Below are 21,234 nucleotides of genomic sequence, written 5' to 3'. Positions count from 1 at the left end.
ATTCAGAGAGAGAAAAAAAAAAAAAAAAAAAAAAACCCTTAGGATCACTCTAGAGAAGGTATGCGCATACCTATAATGTTGATTTCTTAAGGCAGTTGATTGGAATTATGTTACAATAGTTGAGCTGATCTACAGTTAGCATGTTCACTTTGTTTTTATCACAAAGATGAGGGAACTCTTTCATGTTGACAAATTCTTCCTTCTATTTTATTATTATATATGTGAACTATTTTATTATTATTATTATTATTATTAATTAAATAATTATTTTGTTACCCAAAATTAGTTTTACATATAAAATACTATAAAACAATTATTGACTTTGCATGTAAGAGGCTATAAATCAATTTTCCACCAAGATAACTACTAATCTCTAGTCTCATGTTTTGGTCACCCAACTGTGAATCTGGGTTTTGGTTCAGTTATTCCAACAGGTTTAATTCCGGTTTAATTCCGGTTCGGTTCGTTGTGGTCAATAACTATAAAAGACTTCCTGGTAGCATGACAATAACACACCATCTTTATGGTCAACTGGACCATAGACAGCTTGTCAGGCTTGTCCTTAATGGTTTTGCATGAGTTGTCCAAGATGACAGGAAGATTCTGCTTTTTTGACCTTTCTCTCTTTAAATATAATAGAGTAAACTAGGTTCCACCACCAAAGGTTATAGCCCTTCATCAAGAACCACTGATTTGAAATCAAGATTAGCTTTATGTAAGAAAAGATTCCAAAACAATGGCTTCCTATCATTTATAAATGCCATTCGCTTACACTTTTCCGTCATTCTCTGTACTACCTGGTTCCAGCCTTCGCCAACTTGCTCTGCTCCTTTCTCTGGCAGAGCCCTAGGATTTCTCTGTTAACTGTTTTTATTTCTATCTTGTTCTGATACTAGGGTTCGTTTTTCTGAGCACAGGGGAGGAGAAAAGGATTACATTCACATAGTTGCTAGTCTCAATCTGGTTTGTACGTTCTCTCTAATTCATCAATTTTCTTTGGCTCTCCTTTCGTTTTCTGTAGATTCAAAATCTTCCATTGTTTTATTTTTCTGTAATTTGGGTTTTAGTTGTTCTCCTTTGAAACTGACTCTTGGCTCTCTCACATTATTGTAATTTCTGGGAAATTTTTTTTTCTTCTAATTTCTCCCCTCAAATCGATTGATTTAGTTCTATGGCCTTCGTGGTATTTATTTTAAATCTTATTTCGATTTTATATTCCCTTTCTGGATCCTTTTGAATCCCAAATAGGTTTGAATGCGCCTAAATTGTCACGAAAAAATAGCTATTTTGTGATAACAATCGCAGTTAATTTCTGCGCTATGTGCTTCATTTTTTTTTCCCCCATGGAGAAAGAGGTGTCTCATGTGAGGTAAAATGTAGGAATAATTTTTAATTATTTGTGGGGTTTGATTGAACAGCTTTGGAAACAACTGGTAATCCAGTAACTGTTGTTGAAATTTATTTAAGAAATTTGAGGTAATACAAGGGTGTCCCAAATTGAAGGAATCACATGAAGGAAGCCATGAAGGAGACCAAGTGGTAGTTTCAGAAACGGTGAAAACACCAGAAACTTCAAGTTAAATGGGAGACTTTAGAAGAAGAAGGATTGATAACATGCAGTGGTTCCTTAGGCATTCCATCGACATTAATATGTTCCTTCTGTAGGTTATAGTTTCCTTGATTGTGCATGATGGTAGCATTCTGTGAATGATGAAGACAGTCCTACTATAAGTTCCAACTGAATTTATTGTACTATATCTCTTACCATTAGCACATAACTACCCTTGTGATGTCTGGGATTCGGCAATGAGGTAATTTTACTCTTTGCTAGTTCAAATAAGTGTTCTGATCGTAAACACTTTCTCAGACTATTTTGATATTTATCAGTGCTCCAGGCAGTTATGGTGGATTTGTTAAAAATGTTCTTTCACTTATTTTTCATGCTAAAGAATTTGAGGAAAATTCTTCATGGCTTCGACCTGCTTTGGAACGCCTGGAGAGAATATAGCAAGGACAAAAAGCAGAAGGGGGTGTACCCAGTGCATGAGGTTCCCACGACTGCATCTGTGACCACTTGGTCTCAATGGAGCAACCTTGCCATTGCACCAAGGTCCACCCTTTGACCAAAAAAACAAAAAAAAAAGAAGAATACATTTCTTCATTGAAAAGTAAAAAATCAAGATTCAGGGGGAATGAGAGGTCCTCTTTAAAGAAATCCTGAAAAAGAGAGTGAAACTACTTAGATCACCTCTAATTCAAGTTCATCATATGCAACAGCAATCCCTAAATCCCTTTCTCATGATTGGTTTCTGAAGGGATATTGACCTTTTGTATGGATATTGTGCTTGTTCAGGGTTTTAAATTTTTTCTGACCTTTTCAGTGCCCAAGGATTCTTCTGGTTTTGATGTTAACTGGAACAAAGTCAGCATAGCAGTTTTCCAAGAAGATAGGACAGTAAATGAGGACCTAGAGAAGAATTAAAGACCAAATACATAAGGAGAGAAGATTTAGGAATATTCAGACAAAATTAGACAAATCAGGAAGAAATAATGGAAAAGGGACTGAAACCATTAGTGAAGTAAGTTCATCTTTTTGTTAGCTGAGTTCAAGATTTAATATTGGAGAGGTCTTTTCAACCTTGGGGTTATTGTGATACCAGCGTTTTGGTGATAAAAGATTGCATTTAAGGCTGAAAATGATGATACAAGGTTATGGGAGGAGCTAAGAGCTAATAGCCTTATATGTTCTCTGGTCTCACGACATATAATCGGATAATCATGTGGAGTGGACAAATCAAATTTCGTCCGTTGTTACCAATGAGACCTGTTGATTATTATTGGAGATTATGCCCTAGATTTCTTACGTGGAGGATCTAAACAAGTTAATATTTCCTGACACATACATTGAGCTTGTAAATTCCAAGTTTTCTTTGCTTCTATGAATCCCCTAAATAAAAGTTTTTGGATCTATAAATTCCACTGGTCTGCCTTTCATCAGCACGAAAGCCATCTTTTACTTCTAGAGCATTATCATAATATCTCTTCTGCGGTTGACCATGCAATTCAATTCTTTGAATTTGCAATTAATTGTGAAAAGGGAAATTTCTTTCTCTGACCACCATCCTGTTTGTGGGCTCCTAGTTGAACTGCTGGTATATTTTGATCCATGGTTAACGAAGTTTGCATGGATATAAGGTAATATGCGTAAGGAATTATGACAATAACTGCCTCTACCACATTTATATTCCATTTGTAATACAGTGTGTTTCATTGGAATTTTGAGTTAAAGAACAATTCTTCAATGACAAGTCTTCCTTTCATTTGATTCATCTCTGTCTAGTAACAAGTCTTCTTTAAATTCAGTCCTTCTCTCTTTAGTGAAAAGTATTCCTCCACCTTGATGAGTATATGGCAGGAATATTTTTTTTATTTTTTTTTATTTCTCAATTGGCTTGGATTAAATTCACTTTTGGTAAAACATTGATAAGTATTAGGAACAATTTTTAAAGAAGATTATCTGGTTTTGGTAGTACTATATATGGTGTCTTAGTGTTCCATGAAGGGTATTCCATAGGTGGTGGTGGTGTGGATCAAATAGTGGATGCCAAAGAGTGAACTGTACAGAACAATGTGAAGCTTATTTTGTGATTCACAGTTTTTCTTTTTGGATTGGAGGATCTCCATAGGATTGTCTATCAACTAGCTAAGAAAAAAATCAGAGCTTCTTGAAGATTCCTTCCCTCTTTGTAAGAGATGGGGCATTGCCATCACATTATTGAAGTAGGTTGTGTCCCTCATATCTATAGGGATAAATTGTCTTAGCAAATAAGTTGATAAGTTTAGTGCTTTTTAGGTCTATCAGACTATGTGAATATGTCACTGAGATTGTAAGTTCCCTTGAGTGTTCCTCTTTGTATAGCTTTTTGGTTCTAATAAATATAAAGAACTTGGAGAAGCAAGCATAAAATGTGTATAAACTTATAGACAAGATCATTCTTCAAATTGGGGGGGGGGGGGGACAATCAATGTCACCTATCCCCACCTCAGCCGGATACGGCTCGTCTCCAACGACTGACACTCCATCGAGCGTCCAACGATTTTTCCGATGATCGACACGTGGACTCCGATAAATCGAACGGTTGAATGACTCCAGCTGTTCTTCCTTCGGGAGCTTCCATTTTTGCTGTACCTTCATCACAATGTCGGTTAAAGGAACGTCCGTTGCAAGGTCTTTAACCTTGGGAGAGATCAGTTTGTTCAGCCAGGTGAGGCCGATTGATGCTCGGACAGCTATGTGGGAAAAGAACACAGCTCCGGCAGCTGCCATTAAAATACCGGTTCAGAAGTTCAGAAATTTTCGAGGCCATCGTATGTGAAACCAGAGAAATCTTGCCGAAAGATTCTGACGATTGCGTCGCCGGTTTGGGAGTTGAGCATGGGGAGATGTGGGCTTAATTTTGCCTAAAGAGAAATTCAGATTGCACAAAACATCAGATTTTTCATCATTGACTCATAAACCAAATTCCAAAAACATAGAAATCAATGATAAAACAGAAATTTCATGAAAAACAGAGAAGGCCTTCGATTTCTTCGTCATCGACTCGTGCCCAGCCCTTGTCTTTTAATGATTTTTAATCATCGACCAGTTCTTATAAAACAATGATAAACAAGGGAGGGAAGAAGAAACCCTAGAACAACAAAAAAGAATAGATTGTGAACTGATGGAAGGGACTCGGTATAGGGTTCTTCTTGCTTGTGTGGATTTTCAGGTACAATGCAGTCTGAAAGTCTCCGATCAAAACGTATACTTGTATCCTGGAGAAAACCAGAGAAGGGTTTCAGCAGCAAGAAGAGAAGAGAGATGTGGGTCAAATGAATATTGATCGTAGGATTTAATGTAGGACAGGTGTCGCACTTTAAGGAGTCGTTGGACGCTTGTTGGAGCGTCAGTCGTTGGAGACGAGCCGGATCCACCTCAGCCCCCCCCCCCAAAAAAAAAAAAGAAAAAAAAGAAAAAGAAAAAAAAAAGAAGACAAAATTATAGTTTTCTTTGGCCTCTTTGAATGGTAAATCTCACTTCTATTTCAATTTCCAAACTTCCAAAGAATTTCCATATAGATTTTCATTCAAGGATTATTTAGAAGTCACTACCTGTATAACATGATATACTGTAACTTGCATAGCTATAGGGTGAAACGCAAACAGGTTTCCAGTTCTGAACTTTTATGCATTGTTGTAGTTTGTTATCATCATTGACACAACAATACGGTTGAACCTCTTCGTTTTTTATTCCTACCATGGTGACTCTAGTTGATATATATTTGACAAAAACTAATTAGTGTTCAGGGACAAATGGGATTCATTAGCTTCATGCACAATGTCAAGTACCAAATAATTGTTCGTCCCATGCCATGATATAGTGGGAAATAGAGTTGGTATTTTATCTGAAATGCCACCATATTGATCTTTCTGTTGATAGACAGCAATAGTACCATTATGATTTAATTTGATCTCATGACCATTGATGAAAGGAATTGATATGGATTTAAAAACATGTAGGCATTATTATCTGTTGTAGTTGTATTTTGTATTTTTTTGTTGAACAATTCTTGATATCTGCCATTTTATGCCACTTATTTTTTTGCAGACGGGAACTGTTTCTATATATATGCCATGGCAACTTCAAAAGGTTCTTCAAACATCAGAAATTTTTCATACTCAGGAAAACAATCACTGCTGCCTCCTAAAAGTCCCTTTCCAAGCATTCCATCATCCTATGCTGAATACAGCACCAATCCTGCAATAGGATCGAAAGGTATTCCAAAGCCAAGAGAGGGGCATAGACACCACCAACGTACTTCCTCTGAGAGCTTTCTAATAGAGGAGCAACCCTCTTGGCTTGATGATCTCCTTAATGAGCCAGATACACCTGTGCGAAGAGGTCATCGGCGGTCTTCAAGTGACTCGTTTGCATATTTGGATGTGGCTAATGCTTCTAAAATGGAATATGCAGCTCGGGAGGACAAGTTTAAAAATGCATCTATTCCTACTTGGGGATCATTGGAATTTGATCCTTATCAAGATGCACAGCATGCTTCATTCTATACAGAGCCAAATTCTTTTGGGAGGCAGCAGAATAGGTCATGGGATTCTTCATTTAATTCTGTTTACTACCAAACTTCCCGGCAATCTTCCAGGGACAATATTTTACGTCAAAGCTCTGGAAATTTGTCAGTTCCATGGGAATCAGATGGGGTCTCATCTACTGCTACTGACAGGCAAGAACTGGAGGAATCTGGGTCCAATAATCCAAGAGGTTCTTCTGATAAGAGGGACAACTCTTATGCTAAGCCTTCTGCATCAGAGACAGATCCAAAGCGTGCTAAACAGTAAGAACTCTTAAGTCATTATTCCGTGACTTATATGTTGAGTTTGAAGAAAGTTTGTGTGTTTGCCAAGTATGCTTTTAAAATGTTTTCATTGCTATATCAACTTGTTAACTGTATCCCATCTCCCCCGGACCCCCCCCCCCCACCAAAAAAAAAGGGAAGAAGAAAATTGTTTATTGCATACACTTAGGCTAAGTTTGGTTGTCAAGAAATATATAGAAAAAAAAAAAGAAAAAAAATTGATTTGTGATGCAATGATTGATTTATGATTCTCTCCTCAAATTTTTATTTTTTATTTTTTCTTTTCTATTCATTTCTTGACAACTAAACTAAACCTTGGGGGAAAAAAAGAGAGAAAAAGAAATCGTGATTGTATTTCTCACTGTAACTTGTGCTGAACTACTGGAGAGTGGAGACTACTTTAAAATGTGTGGCCTTCTTCTCTGCTGGATTATTATTTTTTTTTTAATTTTTTTTTTCTGGATGAATAAGTAAACTTATATCCAAAAGGGGAGGAAAAAATACAAGAGGAAAGGAAAAGATGGGTGGGGAGTGGGGAGAGACCAGTCCTAACACAAAGGACTTCACTCAGGAGGAGCGCAAACAAGGGGGATACATCATTGGGGGGGGGGAAGGAGGGAGAAAGGAGAAAGGAGATGGGGAGATCCCAGGAGACAACAATGAGCATGTTCCTTAGGGAGTCATGGACATCATGAGGCTGAAGAGTTCCAAGTTTGAGTTAACAGAAAAGAAGATGTCATTCCAAATCTTATCGAGATAACGGGAGTTGGAAGTCCATCTACGAAGATTTCGCTCAATCCAAATGTGGTTGATGGCAGGACAGAAGGCGAGCTTCCTAGGGGTATCATAGATGGCAGAACCAGCAAAGGCCATGTCGACCCAAATCCATTTTTTACTCAAATATCTCCCAACATGCCAATAGTGGAGGAGAAAGGGAAGGAGAAAAAAGGTGATTAACATCTTCAATGCCATTCCAATGGAGACAAAGGAGGGAGAGACCTTGATGTGTCTGTGGATGAGGAAAGATTACATTGGGATGCAGTTAGAGATAGCCTGCCAAGTAGTGAAACTGTGATGGGGATGTGGCATTTGAACCAAATGATATTGTGCTAAGGAGCATGAAGACTTTTTGAACGAATGAGATTCCAAGCAAAGGTAGAGAGGTAAACAGACCCGAGGGGGAGAGGGTCCATGTAATCTTTTCCTCCCTCCCACAATGACCTAGAGGAATAGGGGTAAGGGAGGACCAAAGATCAATAGGGGGACTAGTCTCCATGCAAGATGATGGAGGCAAAGGGGAGGATCTCTTCAAGCCAGACAAGTAGATGGTTCTAAGGGAGGTAAGAGAGGAGAATGCCAGAGGGGTGCCAGGGTTTGAGCCAGAGGGAGGTAGGTATACCATTCCCAATGGTGAAAGAGATGGCCACAAAAGCGGTGGACCTGGTGTTGAGGATATGGCGTTAGATTCAGGAAGAGTCAGAATGGGTGGGGGGGGGACGGTCTAGATTTAGTCTCTTGAGGAGAAAGGAATAGACCCGGGAAACCCAAATACTATTGTGCTTAGAGGTAACTTTCCAAATGAGTTTGAGGATGACTTCACGGATTCTTCTCAGGCCCAAGCCACCTTCTGATTTGGGAAGGGAGATTTGAGCAAACTTAAGGGGTGAAGGAATTTAGAAGAATTAGTCCATTTCCAAAGGAAGGAGCAGAAGAGATTTTTGATGGATTTGAAAGAGGAAGCGGGGAGGATAAAGATGCCAAACCAATAAAGTTATATAGATTGAAGGATAGATTCGCTGAGGATTAGGCGGTTAGCATAGGAAATGAGCTTGCCTTTCCAAAGCTGAAGCCTCTTCCTCATTTGATCAAGCATAGGAGAACAATGGCGAGCCGAAAGCCTAGACAAAATGAGGGGAAGACCAAGTATTTGATAGGGGAACCGAGAGAGAATCTCGTGAGCTTAAGAAGGTGAGCTTTGGAGGTTTCAGGAACACCTGAGAGAAAGAGATTTGATTTGAGGAGACTAATGAGGGAGGCCAATTAGGCTTTCAAAGAGGCGAAAGGAGGACATACTAGAGAAAATGGAAAGGGAGTCGGCTTTGGAGAAGATCATGACTCATGTGATCATCAGCAAAAGCCAAATGGGTGAGGTTAAGAGATTTACTTGAGAATTGGGGAGATGAGGTGCTGATCGGTGGAAGATTGGATGGAGCGGGAAAGGACCTCAAGGGCAAGAGAGAAGACAAAGGAGGGAAAGAGGACAACCTTGATGGATACCCATAGAGGAGGTGCAATACATGGCGGGGCTACCATTAATTAACACCGAGAAGTGGGGGAAGGAGATGTAGGAGTGGATCCAAGGCACAATGATTGAATGGAAGGACATCTGGAGCACCTTCCAAGTTGATCAGAGCATGGGAGAGAACAATTGCATTGTCAGGTAGAGGGCTAGGATGGACCTTTGCAACTTCGAGGGGATTGAGAGGGTCCAGAACGTCAAAAGAGGTCGCTGGAGGAGCAACAGTAGCTGTAGGAGAGGTAGCTGAAAGAGCTATGACACCCTTAGTAGCGCAAGAGGGAACAACATTGGATGAGCAGGGGGTGAATGAGGCCATTGGGGGCGCAAGAGGGGCTTGCGCAGAACGGATGGCCAATGAAGCACCTAACAAGGTGACTAAAGCATGGGAGAGAACAATTGCCACTTCAAGGGGACCAAGAGGGTTCAAAGCGTCATAAGAGGTAGCTGAAGGAGCTACAATAGCTGTAGGAAGTAGCTCTCAACAACAAAAGAACAACAATGGAGGAGCAAGCGGTGGAGAAGACCAATGGGGGCTTGTGTAGACCGGAGAGTCGATGGAGCACCTTACAAGGTGTCAATGGGAGGGAGAGAACAGGTAGGGGAGAGCGTAGGACTAGAGAAAGTCGAACGCGAGAAGGTAGGATGCTGGGTGATGGAGGACTCAACGGGTAAGGCAAGAGACCCGAGGAAGCTGGGTGAGTGGTTTGGTAGATCGGGCTAAATTGATATGGTTTAGTGGATGGGATAGGCTGTTGCGGGTTACTAGAGGTAAGATGGGATGGTTTAGGTGAATGGAGGTTGGAACGGTAGATGGACCGGTTTGGAAGAGATGTGGAGGTTAGGATTGAGAGGAGAATGGTTTGGACTCTGGAGTTGAGAGGTTGTGGATCATTGTAGAGGAAGTGAAGTCCACAGGGAGGGGAAGGATGGGAGGTAAAAGAGTGGATAAAAGGTTTTGGGAAGTGGAGATGGGAGGAAGAGGGATTCAACGTGAGATTTCTAGCAGGCCAGAGCTTGATCTCGACCTCCCAAGAAAGTATCAGCAAGTAGGCTAGGCTTTCAGCGGTAAAGGGGACGTCGGATGAAGCGATATATTTTCTTCGCTGTCAGAACTAGAGTACGATGTGAGGAGAGAGAACTTGTTGGATCTGTCAGACAAAAGGTTATTGTCCAAGGGATCAATGGATGCTAGTCTGGCAGAGGAATCATCGACTTCATTGTCGGGCTTGGGTAGAGCCGTGAGACTACGGTTCTAGCGACCATTCCGGCAATGAGATTTCCCTCCATGAGAAACAGTGAGGGAGACAATCTAGAGACCTTCTTGCTTCAAACAGCCCTAGCAGAATTAGAGATTAACTCAGCAATATCTTCTTCAGGGGAGGCAGTAGAGGAGGCACATGCTCTTGTGAGATTACTGAAAGTCTTGCACATGGTGTAAAGAGGAGGAGCTCATTTGTATACCACTATTTGTTCAAAGGAGAAGCTATTTTCATCTGCTATAGAGACAAGAGGATGGGAGGATATTGTCAATAGTAACTTCGATGCAAATTCTTGCAACGGTGAGCCTGTCCATAGATTTGGTTCACCAATCTTCCTGTCATTTAGGATGGTGGGGGGAATGAAGGACAGGTGGTGATGAGCTTTTGGTGGGAGAGGGTAGATTTGACAATAGAGGTCTAAGGTCGAGAGATGCGGAGGTAGAAGGAGGAGGCGAGACGGAGGAGGAGGGTACGAAAATGAATTTAGGCGGTGGATTCCCCTTTCATATGCTTCTCCTCTAACGGAAACTGAAGTACTTGACCTTTGATGCTCATTGAGTAATGAATTGTTTAAATACCATGGTGGTGAATTTAAAAATTAAGGGTTTTGCTGGGTCAGCCATGTTAGGGTCCAAAATCTTTGATCAATTATATTTTTCTCTAATTATGGTCAGAGAATCCTTTTCTTTTAATGGGTGGGGTGGTGTTTGGGGGCGGTTTTACCCACTCATTGTCAGTTAATCCTTGATGATTGCATGTTTGAATTTTGATTTTTTTTCCTATGCATAATCAACCTTGCAAAACCAAAGGAAAATTTGTATGTTGAGAAAACCTATATCTGAATATAAAAATCTACAATACGGACATGTTAAATACTATTGGTTAGTTAGTTCCAGGGCATAGGGGAAGAAGTGATAAAATCATTTGATCTCCCTTCTTTGGTTCCTTCAACTCCTCCTATGCCTGGCACTTTATCTGTTCCCTTCCTCCTTGGTCCCCTGGCAAAAAATTGTTTGGTTACCTGGTCATATCCCTTGGCATCATAGTTGTCATGGCGTCAAATCGATCTAAGGCGGTGGAGGGGTGGCTAATCGATTTGGCGATGAATCGCCCGTTATGGCGTTGCCATGGCGATCAAATCGCCTATGTGTCATTTTTTATTTTCCCTATTTTCTAAAGTTATTTAGTATGCTATTTTTTTATTTTATTATTTTTTAAAGTTATTTAGCATGCTACAAGCCTACAATATATACCCTATAACATATAAAACTAACATTAAGCAACATCAAATCATAAAAAATCAACATAGCCCTATCAAAATCACCCTGCATTTTACAAAAAATCGACCGCCTAGTGAATCAGGCGTGACCTAGCGTCCATGACGATGCCATAGAGACGCCTATCAGCCAATGGTGACCGCCATTTGTGAGTCACGTAAATCGTAGCACTGCCATGAACTTCTTTTTCAGGCAGGACGCCAAATCGTCGCCTTGGCCACGCCATGACAACTATGCTCGGCATAGCTTCACTGTATGAAGAACCCTTTCTAATTGCCTCCCCACTCAGTCTTTTCTTCTCTCTCGGCACATCCCTATTTCTCCCTCTTGTTGTCTGTGCTGGAACGGTTCTAAAGATACTGATCATCTTTTCTTCAGTTGTCATTTTACCTCCAAAGTTTGGAAGCATATCCTTAAAGCTTGTTGGCTCACTAGGCGAAGCATTCTTGCTCTTTCTAGAGAATGGATTTGGATAGACATGATGTTTATTGGGACTTCTATATGTGATGCTATTGGGAAGTTAGCCTTTTGAGCGACCATGAATCATATTTGGATGGAAAGAAATCTTCGTAGTTGGACTTCTGATTCCCGTTCTTTGAAATCGATTTGGAAAACCATCTTCTTCGATATTTGCTCTAACTTAAAAATGTTCCACCCCGCCTCTGTTGTGACTCCCAAGGAATAGGCTCATTGTTGTTTCCTGGGAGCTCCCCCCTTGTATCTCCTCTCGACCTGCTTGATTCTTTGGGTTCCCTCCTACCTTTCTTTGTTTTCCCCTCTTCTTTTGTCTTTGCCTCTAGGGGTTGTATATGTGAGACTCAAGAATATGACAAGTACCAGACCCACCTGGGAGATCGGTGAGGTGTCCCCACCAAGAATATGACCAGTGCCAAGGGGTTTGGGAGATCGGTGAGGGTGTGCAAACTTTAGTCTCACATCGCCTAGGGAGAGATTACTGGACTTGTTAATAACCTCTAGCCTCTTTAACATGGCACAACACGTTTTCAAGCTTTGAGGCCCATGGGCCAAAGAGGACAATATTGTGCCAGGTTAATGAGGCCGGGGCATTACAAATGGTATCAGAGCGGACCCCGACAACGTATGGGGCCACAGCGGGGACGCTGTGTCGAAAGGGGGGAAGTTTGTGAGACCCAAGAATACGGCAAGTACCAAACCCGTTTGGGAGATTGGTGAGGTGTCCCCACCAAGAATACGGCCATTACTCTAGGGGGTTTGGGAGATCGGTGAAGGTGTGTAAACTTTAGTCCCACATCGCCTAGGGAGAGATTACTGGGCTAGTTAATAACCTCTAGCCTCCTTAACATGGCACAACGCGTTTTAAAGCCTTGAGGCCCATGAGCCAAAGAGGACAATATTGTGCAAGGTTAATGGGGCCGGGGAATTATAGTATAATCCCCCCTCCCCATCTTTTCTTTCCTCTTTGGTAATGAATTTATTTTTCCACAAAAAAAAAAAAATACTATTATTAGTTTGCGTCTATCTATCTATGACATTGTAAGCCTTTTACTGCAGGCAATTTGCTCAGCGGTCTCGAGTCCGGAAACTTCAGTACATAGCTGAACTGGAAAGGAATGTCCAAGCTTTACAGGCGAGTTTCGGAGGAAGTTAAATGCATAATTTATCTTGTTTAAGATTTTGAGTTACTTATCCTTAAGTACTGAAATTACATTTGTTTCTCTTGTATGCATAATTTTTAGGCAGAAGGGTCCGAAGTTTCAGCTGAGCTTGAATTTCTAGACCAGCAGAATCTTATATTGAGCATGGAGAACAAAGCCCTGAAGCAACGGCTAGAAAATTTAGCACAGGAGCAACTTATAAAATACTGTAAGTCTCTTATTCTAATAGCAAAAGCTGTGATCCTGGGGGAAATGATTTGAGAAGTGTGTAAGCATAGTGCTACTGAGTTAGAACTGTCAGATTCAAAACATGACTCAATTTCATTTCTTTCATTTCCGTGTATAGAATAAATGACCTCAGAAGCTCTAAATCCATCTCGTGCAAAGGTTGATAGCACCTGCTTTGTTTTTTTTTTTCTTCGGAAGTGAACCATTTAACAGCACTGATCAAAGTATGAAATGAATTATGGGTACTATTGTTGGGAGAAAAACTAAATCTTCTGAGGTTATGTTTCAGTGGAGCAGGAGGTGTTTGAGAGGGAGATTGCAAGGCTACGAGCTTTGTATCAGCAACAGCAGCAGCAAGAACCACCACAAGCATCATCAGCTCATCGCCGTGCCAGCAGCAGAGACTTGGATTCCCAATTTGCCAACCTCTCTTTGAAGCACAAAGAGGCCAGTTCTGGTCATGAGCCAGTCTCCGGACCACTTTGTATTTGAGTTCTCGTAGGATGGGATGCGCCTTAATATTTAGGCCACTCTTATTTGAGTCCTCACAGGATGTGTCATATTTTGTACCTTTCCCTGCATCATACTGGTGACCAAGGTAGTGTCTTTCATGGAGAGGGACCAAGTGTAGTAACCAGAATCCTGATGCCCTGACAGATCACTATGCCTCCCCACCAACCATTTTGTGTTTCTCGTATCTTCATGAGCACCTGGTGTTCATTGCCAGAGAAAGTTTGATTTTCTGGCAGGCGATTCATCGGAGGTGATAACTGCAGTCTTCCTCACCCCCTCCCTCTTATGTTTTTTTTTTCTCTTCCCTGTATCTTAGAAAGTGATTCTTATTCGAAATGTACTGTGGCCTTGACTTTTGCTTGTGCCATTAAACTCCTTTTCATAAGTAGCGGCATCATGGTCTTGATTTTCTTGACAATGAGCTGCTTCTATAGATTGTAAAAGATGAGTTAGATGTAGGATTGGGGATTTATTGACTGTCTTGTGGGAATGAAGGATTGAAGATAACTTGAGTAGGGGACCCAAGATGTTTGCATGGGGTTTGGGGCCTCCTAAATATATTCTTACATTTGTTTTCCTTTGAAGATGTGTATATGAAGTGCTGGGTCCAATCCAGTGTGAGATTACTGGAACTACAACAGCAAGCATTCACAGGTTGAACTTTATCTGAGAAGATTTGAAAAACCAGACTACTTTGGTTGGTTGACGTGATTTAACCTAACATGGTTTGATTATCTTAGAAGGTGGATGTATTAAAATGGAAGTCAATTAGCCTCCACCCTTCCCCTTTTCTTTGAAAATTGGTGAAACCCTAAGCCAACCAAAATTTCTGGTTCTGAATCTGATCTCCCAACCTTAATAAGTTCACCTCTTTTATCATAGCTACTGCCGCACACTTTTTGGAGTGAGACTCCTACTTAAGATCTGTATCAAGCTTCCAACATTACAGATATGATATGGTAGACGAGTGGTCGGAAAGAAATTATCTTCAGGTTGATGGGTCATCAGACCCTGTAGTCCCGGTGCCAGTCTTACCATGAAACTCACTCTGCTTCCATCTTTCTTTTGCATATTGACAAAACTCAAAAGAACCTTGATATGGGAACTCTATTTTAGCAGAAGAAAGTTCACTCCATTATAATGATGTTATTAGATCTAACATGTGCACAGCGAGACCCAGATCTATCTGAGTCATTTGAATTAGCATAGAAGTTTCTTGCCAATTTTACACTATTCTCTCGTCACCCCCAAGGGGGAACTTCTATCCTTGTCTGTTCTGTTCGATCATAAAGGTTGATGCCCTACCATAATGCAACTGCCTGGCACTACAATCAGTTGAAGACTGAAAACTAAGGTTCCAATCAAGCTGGGTAACCCAAGCCTTACCAAGATCAGGCCATACTGATTTCTACTCACCCCATAAGAAGCCTGAGTGTTTTCTTTCGTTCCCGCCTTACAACTGCTGTTTTCTTATGTTTCCACTTGCAGTACTTTTCTTGACCCTTCAACCACTTAGAATAATCCTTTCCTTCCACGCATTCAATAAAATCAGTCAAATCATCAATATCAGGATCTTTCCAACCAAATTCTGGTGTAGATTTCATATAGATCTCCCCATCTCAGGTCTTTTCCACTATGTCTTCTGCACTTCCCCTTGCAACTTGGAGCAGTGTACCTACTGAGGTTTCTGATAGGCTATCTTGTTTCCCCACCTCATATTTTGATGAGTATCTTCCCTGCATATAAGCAAAATTAAAGGATAGTGTATGGGAGAAGAGGAAATGGATTTCAAGAATCAGTAAAGAAGAAATGAGGGAGGGTTGGTCGAATTTTAATATTTGTAGGGATTTTATCTCCTAGCAGAACTCATTTTTGGGGAGTTTGCCCGGCAAAATTCGATATGCCCATTCTAAACAACGGTACCGTTACCACAAACGCAGATGGAATCCGGATTGAATAGGCTGAATCTGCCGATTTCGAGCCGAGGTTTATCTTGATTTCTGCTCTGGTTGATCCGGATTGAAATCGGCTTGACTCAATATCGATTCAGAGTTTTGCAGCTTGGATGGAGTTTCGTATCGGCTTTGATCGATTCTCAATATTGATCTTTTTCGATCCTTTCCACTTGTATAATTTAAGGTAAAATAGTAATAAAAATTGATTTAAAAAAATAAAGAATAAATCTGTCCAATATAATCCGATCGAAATCTATCCGACCACATCATTTGAAGGATGTCGATCAGTTTTCTCAGGGACTGTTAGGGAGGAGAGAAACTGAGAGCGTAGGTATATGGCATTGTGGATTTTTTTTTTTTTTTTTTAATTTTATAATCTAAAATATTTTCTAGGAGAGGTTTCCCTAAAAGGTCGCAAGGTTCTATACCAACACTTGAGTTAATAAAAGTACTAATAGAAGCATCAATAAGGCGAGATTTCTACATTTCATAAGGGTGGAACCGTCATTTAGCCCTCCACTATGTCTGGGTGTAAGGACTATGTTGTCTTTTAGGCTTATTTTCCTCATATTTTATTTTAAAAGATTCTTTTAGTTTTAATCTGATTTGTGGCAAAAGTTATTTAGACTTTATTACCAAATGGTTTGCATAGACAAGGGACAATAGGGCCTACCTTTAGTTGGAATTTGGGCATAGGATCCGGTTTCTAAAAGGTAGCATGGTCTCTACATGACTATGTCGACATAGGGACCAATAAGAGCACAAGTGAAAGCATCAACAACATTGAGATTTTCGCTTTTCATGGGGTGGGAGTGGGAGTAATTTGCCCCTCCCTATATTAGGGTAAGAAACTACGTTGCTTTCTAGGTTTCTTTTTCCATATACAATATAAGAAATCTCATTTGTACAAACTCTTTTTTTTTTTCTAAACCTCATTTCCATAAACATTTGGCAACCACCACCCACACTTTGTGTTTCTTTTTTTTTTTGGTAGGAGACATCCACCATGCATTGACCTAAATAACCTTGATACCCAATTAACCTCTTAAGTCTTACACCCACCCTTATTAAAAGAGTCATAGCAGAAGTAGTACTATCGTAGTGTAGTAATAAGTGTGGCCAGACGGTTACTTTGGTGTGGGGCGAGGATACAACAGGGGTGATCCCTTTGCCTTGTTGCTTTTCATCTTGTCTAAGGAGGTTTTGTGTTGTGGTCTCTCTCATCCCTTTGGGAAAATAAAGTTTCTTTGCAGTCCAAAGGGTGTCTGTTTTGATTCACCTTCTGTTTGCAAATAACATATTTATTTTTTTGTGAATATTGATAGTAGATGTGTGAGGAACTTGAATAATTTCCTTCTTTAGTATCAGGAATTTTCTGGTCAAAAGATTGACATGGGAAAAAACAAAGTCTTCCTGGACGGTTTAAGTGGTGCTCGTAAAGCTCAAGTTTTGGATATTTTAGGCTTTCCTAAATATCGTTTCCCTACATGATATCCTACATGATATCCAGGGGTTGATAATTTTTTTGTATCATATATTTTCGTCATTGGATAAAAAAAAGTTAAATTAAGACTTGTAGGGTGGAAGGGAAAACTTAGTTCACATGCAGGAAGAGTTCAATTATCCTCATTAATCCTTGTCAAGATGAATAGCACGGGATAAGCTCATTCCTTGAAAGATTTCACATTGTTATAGAGAGGTGAACCTTGTTGCAGACTTCTTGGCAAATGGGGCAAAGTCTGGGGTCTCAGCCGTGTTGGTTGACTTTCCATGCTATATTTTCGAGGAACTAGCTTTTGGTGCAGTGTCAAGGCCTAGCAAGGTGTAGATTTATTTAAGTTTTTGGTAGGCAACCCCTGCTGATGGCAATGCAGGAGGTGGGGGCAGCCTTTCTGTTTGTTAGCCTAGGTCTGTCAGGTTCACTCCTTTGCATTTTTTTTTTAATTTCAATGGATTCTCCTAGTGAATATTTTTCCCTAGTATTTCAATTCATAATTTTTCTATCTTCAAGTGGCCCTCATCTTTGTTGGTAGTTGTGGAGACGTAAATGTGCAACTTTATTTGAATGGATGATCCAAATGTGGCTATGTCTATTACTGTTAAATGGGGTCAAGTTTACAAGCCAAGGAAGGAAGGTGGTTTGTGTATATGTAAGTTTCGAGATACGAACAAGTCTCTTTGTGCAAGCTTTGTTGGGCTGTGAAGAATGACAAATCTTTCTTTGGGAACTGCATAAGAGCTAAATACTTGACATTGCATGGGATTCTTAATGGGCAGGTGTAAGGAGAGTGTAGGATGATGTGGCAACCAGTGAAGGTTGGATTGTGGGAGATAGAAAATCTATTAATTTCTGATATGATAGGAGGATTGGTGATGAGTCACTAATTGAAGCTTTGAGATTGAATCTAATTTGTTTTGGAAGTTCAAGGCGAAAGTTTCGAATTTCATTGATCGTTCTAATTGGTTTTTCCTTATGATTAGATCAAAGTTTTTAAAATTTAAGTTTGAAGTCGAAGCTGATATTTTAATTCCATATCAGGTTCAAAACTTGGAAGCAATCTCCCTTGTGAAGCAAGGGGTAAGGCAAAACTGCATACATTTTCCCCTCCTAGACCTATAGTAACGAGAGCCCTGTGCATTGGAATGCTCTTTTATCAGCATGTGCGAGTTAAACAAGTTTGGAAGCCCTCTATTTCATGTGTTTTCATTGTGAAGTCCGCATCGGAGTTGCTTCTCAAAAAGAAACTTAAGCCTCCATGATTTTCAATTGTTTGAGTGAAGTTTCTTCAGCAATGCGACATTAAGTGGAGACTTTTTCATAATAGACTGCCAACTAATGTTATGGTCGGCTGAAAATGTATTCTTACTGCTTCAAGATGTTCTTTATGTCTTAAATATTAGGGATGTAAACGGATCGGATACAAATTGAATTCAAATCGGATGTTTTCGGATCCGGATAGTTTCAACCAGATATGAATGCCCTAAACAAATACAAATGCAGATCGAATTCAGATTTTCAACTATCCATTTTCTCTCTGATTTGTGTAATCTGGACCTTCCTCCCCCCAATAAATATAATTTTCTCTTAATCCATCTTTCTAGGTTTTTTTTACTCTTTTCCTCATTCTCTAGAATCTGTTTAAACTTCAAGAACCCTAAAAATCATTAATTGATTATTAAATCAGATCGGATAATTATTTTCTTGGATAATTGGGATTTTAATCCGGATACCCCTAAACGAATAAGAATGTGAATTCGAATTCGAATTTCGACTATCCATGTACATCCTTATTAAATATCAAGTAAGTATGATCTATCTGTTCCTTGAATGCATTGTATCAAGGAAACTATAGATGAAATTTCTTGAGTTGTTTAAATTGAGCTGGCCAAGTCCAAGTTCTGTGAATGATCTTGTCAATGGTGGAAGAGGAAGGCAATTCTTAAAGAGTGTTTGGCTTATTTTGAAAGAAACAATAGGAGGTTGGAAGGGAATAATAGATTTTCAGTAATGATTTTTGAAGCTATTAAAAAGACATCAAAGGGGTTGATGCGCTTTTCTGACATGCTCAACAAATTCTACTGAAGAAGCTAAATATAACATTTGGTAATGCATCATCAAGCCCAATGGTCATGGAAGCTAAATGGTTCAAACCAGATCTGGGATGGTGCAAATTAAATATCAACTATTGTTCTGTTGGAAATCCAGGCTTGTCAGGTGGGTGTGGGATTATTAAAAAATAAATTAAATATCAACAGTCGTTCTGTTGGATCTAGGCTTGTCAGGTGCGTGTGAGATTATAAGAAATTTTACATCTTTAAATGGTTAAGATTGCCGTTAAATTCCCCACCCCCCACCCCCCCCCCCAAAAAAAAAAAAAAAAGGGTAAATTTTCAAGAAAGAATCCCCAGGAGACTATCTAGATTGGAAGGGGACGATACTATCCCGTCTGGGTGGGCATGCTATACTGTAGGCTCCGGCAATCAAAACTGGTGGATCATCTATACATGTATGTTTTATGTATGCGTAAGCGATGACATTTATTCTTTTTCTTCCTTAAATACCCCCCAATGTTGCCATTACGAGTGTATGGAGGTATATTAATGGAAGCAAAAGAACACATGCTATCACCTAATTGTACATAAAACATGGTAAGTGATCCGAACTCTCCTCATTCATGGTCCACTCATTCAAGCCAATCCTCCCACAAAAACCAAACAATACAAGATAAAAAAAAAAAAAAAAGAGAATAAAAAACAAATCCAACAATCAAGTACAAATATATAATGCACCAACAATAATATTCAACATTGGTTCAACAAGAAAAGGGTGATAATTCAAGTATAAACTAATGGAAGATCCCATTATTACAAATTACAAAGAACTTAAAAGTAAATCCAGTAAACAATAAGAACCAAAGCCAAATCCTCTACTTTAGGAGAAGTCTATCATCATTTTCTAGCAGAAATCCCAGGATTTCTTCTTCGCATGAGCTCCGGCATAGGCGGTGACGTCAAGGTCATAATATGAGGCATCCAGCGATACTTGCGTACATTTTACATGAATTCCGTAAATTTTATCTTGCCTGATTCAATATCCAGAGCAATGAAGCGGGAAAAGTAATGAGATCTGAGCTCAACAAAAATGATTACCTTGCCTTCTTGTAAGGTAGTGATAGGTTCAATAAAAACTTCATTCAATCTTTGAAAAATATTTCCCTCTCTTAAATATGAAATGTCAACCACATGATACTTTCTCCAAATGCACATCTTTTCAGAGAACCTTTTAGACTCAGTTACACTCATATAAGCTAGATACCCCTTGATCACTACAAGTTGGTTTCTAAATAGGAAATCATTGGTTACATTTGTTCTCTGAATGTCTTCTGGGAGATTTATTTTACGGAATTTCTCAGTACTTGCATTTGTCGAAAGGATGTATGACCGTTCATCCTTCGGAATGAAAAACATTTTCCAATTCACAATTCCGTTTAGAGAAATATGACTATGATCAATAAAATTGTATTTGTCCACAGATTTACTAAGGCCATCAATCTTGTTCCTTATTACAAGAGTAATAAATGATGACCTTATATTTCTCGGTTGATGGAATATACACTAATGGATATCGGTCATAATTATGACAGGGAAGGAAACCATGAGGGGGCAGTTTCATTTGTTGCTTGGTGATAGGGTTAACAACATAAAGAGTTTTCATCTTCTTCATCAATAGCATACCATTGTAACTGGCTAAAACTGTAACTATTGTATGGTGGGAGATGTTTATATTTTGTTTAATAAATTCTCCATCCTCTAGCTTCATCCAATATGTATCCAATGTACCTCTTCTCTTGAGAGGGTTTGACATTTCCATGATCCATCCGGGCTCTTGTTTGGCTTGGAGGAGATGGGCTTCAATGAAATGTGGATCAGAGCATATTAGTTCACGCCATAGCTTCTGCACACACCTAAAGTTGTAAACTTACAACTAAGGTTGCAGGAACTCTACTAAGAATATAGGAAAAAAAATCTAGGGGAAGGTGGGGAAGGTAGGGTGGCTTGTTGTCCCCTTTAACGTTTTTTTCCTTTTTTATCTTTCTGTGAAGTAGTTGTCACCATCTAAGTCTTCTTTGTCTTTTGAGTGGCCAACTTCCCTTAT

The 21,234-nt window shown here is 39.6% G+C and overlaps 1 protein-coding gene across 3 annotated transcripts; it reads left to right on the top strand.

Moving 5' to 3' along the window:
* Positions 1–797: 797 nt before the first annotated feature.
* On the top strand, positions 798–14,041 carry LOC122071302 (uncharacterized protein At4g06598-like). 3 transcript variants are annotated; one of them, XM_042635627.1, is made up of 5 exons: positions 798–963; positions 5,648–6,389; positions 12,779–12,854; positions 12,964–13,090; positions 13,400–14,041. In XM_042635627.1, exons 2-5 carry the CDS (start codon positions 5,674–5,676, stop codon positions 13,600–13,602), a joined length of 1,122 nt encoding a protein of 373 aa, XP_042491561.1. In that variant the 5' UTR covers positions 798–963; positions 5,648–5,673; the 3' UTR covers positions 13,603–14,041. The 3 variants fall into 3 exon arrangements, with proteins under 3 accessions (XP_042491561.1, XP_042491562.1, XP_042491563.1); XM_042635628.1 differs by having other exon boundaries at positions 798–967; XM_042635629.1 differs by lacking the exon at positions 798–963 and adding an exon at positions 3,210–5,066.
* Positions 14,042–21,234: the final 7,193 nt, after the last annotated feature.

The sequence above is a fragment of the Macadamia integrifolia genome, unplaced genomic scaffold (assembly GCF_013358625.1).
Source record: "Macadamia integrifolia cultivar HAES 741 unplaced genomic scaffold, SCU_Mint_v3 scaffold_204A, whole genome shotgun sequence".
In the NCBI taxonomy this organism is placed as follows: domain Eukaryota; kingdom Viridiplantae; phylum Streptophyta; class Magnoliopsida; order Proteales; family Proteaceae; genus Macadamia; species Macadamia integrifolia.
Note: the sequence above shows the minus strand (reverse complement) of the source record. Positions and strands in the feature narration are given on the sequence as shown.